The 6,851-nt window shown below is 49.1% G+C and overlaps 1 protein-coding gene across 1 annotated transcript; it reads left to right on the top strand.

Moving 5' to 3' along the window:
- Positions 1 to 2,819: 2,819 nt before the first annotated feature.
- A4GNT (alpha-1,4-N-acetylglucosaminyltransferase) lies at positions 2,820 to 5,768 on the top strand (the record flags this gene model as incomplete). Its single annotated transcript, XM_080349979.1, has 3 exons — positions 2,820 to 2,936; positions 3,665 to 4,114; positions 5,157 to 5,768. The coding sequence occupies 3 exons, from the start codon at positions 2,820 to 2,822 to the stop codon at positions 5,766 to 5,768; spliced, it is 1,179 nt and encodes a 392-aa protein (XP_080206105.1).
- Positions 5,769 to 6,851: the final 1,083 nt, after the last annotated feature.

The following is a 6,851-nucleotide window of genomic DNA, read 5'->3' as shown; positions in this document are numbered from 1 at the left end:
TATATCCTTCTGCAGGTTTTCTGCTTGAAAAAGGTTTCCAAATGCGCCTGGTGTTAAATCTGGAAGGATGCTGGCTTTGAGGGTCTCTTCCAACCAAAATGGTTCTATGATTAAGTGCATGCACGTGTGCTAACTTGACTGTAGCTGTAATTTACTCATGAGGACTCTGTAAAAACATGAAAGTAAACCAATGTAGGATCAAGCAGTACCGCGCATTTTACAAACTGCCTTGGGGTCATTCCCTGGCAGGAGAAATACCGACAGTCACCCGGCTGATGGATGCAGATCCAAATGCAAACCCAACTGGCTATTGGAAGAAAGACGAGAGGATGGGAGCCTCTCTCTTGAATCCGAATTGAATTTGAGGGATCCCCAGGGGCTGTGGGGGTGAGGGTCTAGTGGCAGAGGAGTTTGGCATTGCCGGAGGACCGTGATGTGTGTATCACTTGTTAATTCCTAATGCAGGCGCCTCGCTTCAGATAGTCTGAAACTCCAACCAGATCTGAACTAAAGGGCTGTGCAAACTGAAAGCTGCAGGTGCTATTTTTTTTTTTTTTTGTATTAAAAAAGCTCCATTTGTCAAATGAGGCGAATATTTAGTCCCTGTGCAAGCTGAGCCGGTGTCCCGAGTCCCTGTGGGGCTGGTTGTGCCCCATATGTGTCACTGCAGGGACCCCAGGCTGTGACATTCTGGGGGTGTCCACAGCACCCCGGCAGGTTGATTTACCCCATTTGGTAGCATTTACTGAATAAATCCCACCCTACCTTCCTACCGCATGTGTCTCGCAGCCACCTGGGAGGAATTATCACGCAGCAGTAACAGAGCTGTAGCGTCTGCATTTCTAGTCATCTCTCTTGTACTCTCCCACCCATTTTCATCCTGCACTTGAAATACTGAAATTGCCCCGGGAAAAGAAATATCTTTACAAGATGGGCCATCAAGCCAGCATGCCGTCTGCTGCATCCCGAAAAGCAACCCACTCAGCAGGGTAATCTATTCAATGGCTGGGATTTATTTTTAACATTCGGTTCTGCAGTCCTTTTAACTTGAGCAGGGAAGTGAACATTTTGATAACAGCAGCCTCCAGGTCAAATGTGATGAGAATTCATAACTCGCCACATAGGGGTTTTGGAAAACCAACCAAGCAAAACAATTTCCGAGAATGAGACGATGAAGATTCGCATTTCTCTTTACAATGTCATACACAGAGCTGGTATCTGTTGGAGTGTCTACTTATTCTCTCCCCACAATTTGCAAATAAAATGCCTCTCGGACTATTTTAAATTTGAACGTCTATTGCGAGGGCGGCTTTGCTAGGCTGCTCATAAAGACCTGAGACATCAGATCTTTAGGCCATCAAAGAAGAAGTATTAATCCAGTAATGGGAATGTTCTGATGGTCCCATTTCTAATCAAAGCAAAGCCCAGGTTTCCCTCTCCAAGCAAACGTTGCCAAGAGAGGGGCATCGAGACTGAACAACTGCAGAGGAGCTGCAGTCCCTGGGCTGCACTGGAGCAGCACGGACACAGTTTGGGAATGGGGAAAAAAATAAGCCTGAAAATCTGGCCAAGCTGAGATTGGTGAGGGAGCTACCAGGAGGCAACTTTTTCCTTCTATTTTCAAGTGGCTGGAGTTGAGTCGGAAGCGTGCGGCTGAGAAAGGCAGGAGGTGAACGTGGGAGGAAGTTTTGTAGTTGGAGTTAATGTGGTTTATTTTCATCTCGCCTCCTCTGCCAGGCTCAGCACCAGGGCTTCACGCTGCACCCGGGCTGCATTATCTCCAGGACTGAGAACAAGTCATTTCCAAACCGCTTGTATTTACTCTCCATTCTCCGTCTTCCGTTCAAATCTGATATCTGCAGGGGGGCCCCGGGAGCAGGGTGCTGCCTCTCACAGCAGCGGCTCCTCTGCAAGGTGCTGGGGCAACATGAGAAAGCGGGGAAACCAAGGGAAAAACACTAATACTACTAATAAAAAAGCAGCATTCCTTCTTCTGCAGGCTGCAAACCTGCTGGCTTTGTCCAGCAGATCGTACCCACAGCCACACAGGTGCCTGGTGGCAGTAGCATTGTCACCCCTGGCATCTTCTCCCCTGCTGTCACAGGAATCCGGGATATAAAGAGAAACTCGGTGCCGTGGCGATGGAAAACAACAAAAATGGACTATGCAGCATGGAAAGCCGTACTGGTGGGAACAGGCATCGCTTTGGTATTTAATTCAATGGAATCTAGCTCTGAGAAATGGATAAGGAGCTGCCACGGCTTCGAGCACTTGAAGGGGAATTTCCATGGGGTTTGTTAACTGTGGACTTATCTATATTCTGGTTGGGCAACATGGTAAAGTGCCTCATTAATTAACTGAGCACACAGAGCAATATTTCCTCCCATTTCCTTTAATTAATTGAGCTTTAAACACTTCCAGGGGTTGCTTGGACATGGGGTTGTCGTTCAAAGTGTCTCCCCTCTGCTGGCCCCTGGTTCATGGTCTCTGCAGACCAAATGTGGTTGCCCAAATGCAACCAGGTGGCATCTTGGGAGGGAATTTCCTTGCGTCATGAGCCTGTCAAAGAATGCAATGAAGATAAGATTCAATCCTGCCTCTTACCGGCAGGAACTCACTGGGCTCATGTTGTGGTGACACCAGGAATGAAGAGCTGGGTTGATGTAGGCATGAGATGGGTCTCACCTAAAATGTGCCATTTCTTTGCCCTTTTAGGTGGGTCCCATCAGCCTCAAACTGTTTCTGGCGCTGAGATTCAGCCAGCAGCAGAGCCAGTTTTCCTCTGTGCATCAGTCTCCTGCCTTCAGAAAGCCCTTTGCATGCTCCAGACGGTTTGGGTGTCTTCACCAGGGAGCTGGGCTTCAAAGAAGCCTGCTTGCCACCGTCATGGCAAGCAAACAAGATGGAAACGTGGATTTGTCAGAGCTATAATCCAGGTAGGTCTTAGTTCCATGCTCGTACAAAACCATCCGCTTCCTATCCTGACATCTGCTTCTGGTCCTTCTGCAGCTTCCAACCCTGCAAGACCTGAGTCCCTCACGGCCTTCAGGGTTGAAGAGTGAGCAGAAGGGGCAGATTGGGAAGAAGACTTTGATGCCTTCATGCTAATGCTTTAACTTTGGCTGACACATCCCAAACTCTAATCATGACCTTCTCCTCGCTGGCATTCACAGTCCCCTTGGCCACCTAATTCCTCTGGCACATTTTGATCTTCAGGTCCCCTAGACATCTCCTGCTCGTGGACAAGCACATGTTGCCATGATGCTGCAGTGCTGGGGAACAGTTTGCTCCACCAGCCTGCCCAGGGATGGGGTTGGGGGTCCTTGCCTTGACATGAGAGAGGTCGTCTGTCTCACCTTGCTCTCCTTGGTCCTTTTCTCTCTGCCAGCCCAATGAGACATAATTGTGTGCCCCTTCTTCAAGACCTCCCCAGGTCCCCCCTGCCTGGCTGGGGGTGAGGTGGTGTCACCTCAACACTTCCCCACCTAGGGCAGAGTTCTCTGCACCATGAGGCATCTTGCCGGACTTGTCTCCTGGGATGAAGACATGAGCTTCACCAAACTGCCCTTCACTCTACGCTGTTCAAAGCCATGTCCTACCATTTCACAGTCCTGCTGGGTAATAACCCTGGCATTTATTTTTGCCTTTCCTTGTCTCTCCTTAGCATCCATGTACAAGGCATGTCCCCAAAGGCCCAGGGAAAGCAAGAATGTTGAAGAAAATCCAGATATGCCTCTGCTTCTTCTTCGTCTCGGGCATTTTGTACGAGATCTCCCTGCTGTCCAGCTGCTTCTTCTCCTACATGCCTATGTCCAAGCACTTCCTGACACCCGAGCAGGTCTTGAACCTCGGCAAAAGCATCATCTTCCTGGAGACAACAGAGCGGCTGGAGCCACCTCCGCTGGTGTCCTGCTCAGTGGAGTCTGCTGCCAGGATCTACCAGGACCGGCCCATCATCCTCTTCATGAAGGGACTTACGAACGACACGGCCTTCGACTTGAACTCCAGCTACGCAGCCTTCTCGCTTTTGTCTTCTATGAAGAATGTCTTCATTTTTCCTCTCCAGATGGAAACCATCTTCCAGGAGACCCCGCTGCTCCAATGGTACAATGAGGTGAGAGTTATAATAAGGGCAAAACGGAGAAATAGGCAAATAGTTATAAATGGTCTGAAGTAGGCTTAAAAAGAATGGAGGAATGCAAGCCTGGCTATGTTAAGTTAGTCACTTTAAATTTTTTGGTTCAGAACAGATTCATTTTTGCCATGTTTTGCAGTGTATTCATCTATCTGTTTATTGAACACACTATCAGCGTTTCCCCTCCCTATCTGGAGAATCAGCTTTTTTTGGCAAAGGAACTGTTGGTAAAAATAGATTGCAAACGTGTTTTGATAAAACATCGCTTAGTAATGTTTCTCGACAGAAGCTGGCTGAACAAAATGTGCTGCCCGAGTCATCTGGGTGTTCGTTAATGCTGCCGCACACCAATAGAGCCCGCAGTAGATAAGACGCGGGAGCAATTTCAGTTTTGCAATGTGCAAATCCAAGGTGGGATCTCGTGAGCTCCACCCTGGGCATAAGTTCCTAGTGAACTGCTTGCAAGTAACTTTTGTCAAATTTGTTTGGCTCCATGTCTGGGCAGCTCAGGCATATTTCCTCCAAACTCTTCCTTCTGCTGGGACTGGACATGGCACTTAGTGCCATGATCTAGTCAATGGACTGGAGTTGGACCAAGGGTTGGACTTGATGATCTCTGAGGTCTTTTCCAACCCAGTCGATTCTGTGATTCTGTGAAAAAAATAATTACTTCAAATACCAACAGCACCAAAAAAACCCTCCAGCCTGTTTCGAAGAGCCGGGAGTGTGTTCAGTGGGTTGTGTCTCACTGAAATAGCCAGCAGTGATTCATGGTATCATTGATTTAACATCGTAGGTTCCATCAAAGCATCTGTGAAATGTTCCTGCACTCATTTATATTAATAGAGCATTGCTCTGCACTGCCCCCTTATCTTATTCCAATAAAATTCAATGGCTGGAGGAAGAAAGGGTGGGCAGGGACATTTGCAGGTTTGGTTTTACGGGGCCATTTGCATCCAAAGGATGGATGTGGTCCGTTCTCTGCCAACGGCATCGCTGTCTCACCTTTCCAATTCTGCAGGTAGTCCCGGAGCAGGAGAAGAACTGGGTCCACATCAGCTCGGACGCCAGCAGACTGGCGCTCATTTGGAAGTACGGGGGCATCTACATGGACACAGATGTCATCTCCATCAGGCCCATCCCCGAGGAAAGCTTCCTAGCGGCGCAGAAATCACGCTTTTCCAGCAACGGGATCTTCGGCTTCCCTGCCCACCACAAATTCATCTGGGACTGCATGGAGAACTTTGTTCTCAAGTACAACGGGAACATCTGGGGGAACCAGGGGCCCTTTTTAATGACAAGGATGCTCAAAGCCATCTGCAATCTGACGGATTTCAAAGGCACCGAGGATCACAGCTGCCGGAACATCTCCTTCCTCAATCCCCAGCGTTTCTACCCCATCCCGTACCCAGCCTGGGGCCGGTACTACGAGGTGTGGGACAAAAGCCCCAATTTCAACCACTCCTACGCGCTCCACTTGTGGAACTTCATGAACCGCAACCGGAGAGCCGTGGTGGCAGGCAGCAACACACTGGTTGAAAAGCTGTACAAAGCCTATTGCCCCACCACGTACGAGGACCTGATCCAAAACGCAGAGCTGAGAGATTTCACACAGTCTGAAGACGTTGTGTGATGTGGCATAAGGAGGAGGGGGGTGACCCTTCCAGTCCTCTCCATCCTGGGGCCAAAATACAGTCACCACCCATGCCAGTAGCTGGTTTTGTAGGAGAAAGACAGATCTTTTCATAACCACCATCCCTCCTCCCTTGGGACACTAAGGAGCACGTGCAGAATGGTGGTGGGTATCCATCCGACATAGCCTCCAGTGACACTAAGGCCACTTCTGCCTCAGTTCTGCTTCTTTCTAGGTGCTCATGGACCAAACCTTCCTGAATCAAACGGACTCACAGACCTTACCGGCGAGCTTTTCCAAGGGAAAAGTTCCTAAAGAGATCCATGGCCTCCTGGGAGGGATTTAGTCTCTGCACGTCTTGGCGCTGTTGGCAGCTGCACATGTCAGAAAAGTCGCAAACACAACGGGTTTTGGACTGGGGTGAAGCCTCTGAGGCAAGTGTAGTGCACATGTATAGCAGAGGACGGCTGACAGGAGTTACTAACAAAGAGAAGCCCAAACCACTGTCTTTTCATTAATCTGTGTTTTTCTCACACAACCTTTACACCCTACGTTTTTGAGAGGGACTGTAGCAGTGCAAGTGAAAATAAAATGGTTAATAAACCACCACTCCTCTGAGCTTGCTTTGCCCTGCACGCCCCTGGAGAATGAGTCCCAGTTTGTGAATATTTGTGCCCCTGCACTTCTCCTTTGGCTCCTTCCAGAAAGGGGCTGCACCGAGGCACTAAGAAACAACGGGGACGCCCCTTCAGATCTCTCAAATCCCTTTGCAATAAATGCATTTCAACCTCTCTGCATGAGGTCCAGGAGCTCTAGAAAGTCCCTGGTCTCCTGTGCCATTTATTTTTGCCTTTTTATCTCCGTTTTCCTTTCTCGTGCTGCATTTTTTCAGTCTTATTCCCTCTCGCTGACATCCTGCTCACCTCAAAGGTGCTGGTTCCCACAGGGTTTGCTCCTGCCAGCACACAGGACCTGCCATTCCCATGGGCCAAAACAGCCCACCAGCCTCTCTGAACTCCCCCCCGTGCTGCTTAATTTGGCGGGTTGGTTATCCATCCATTATGCGGAGCAAAAGAAAATTGC

The sequence above is a fragment of the Nesoenas mayeri genome (genome assembly GCF_963082525.1).
Source record: "Nesoenas mayeri genome assembly, chromosome: 9".
NCBI classification, from domain to species: domain Eukaryota; kingdom Metazoa; phylum Chordata; class Aves; order Columbiformes; family Columbidae; genus Nesoenas; species Nesoenas mayeri.
The sequence above is the reverse complement of the archived record's forward strand: the minus strand, read 5'-3'. Positions and strand labels throughout refer to the sequence as shown.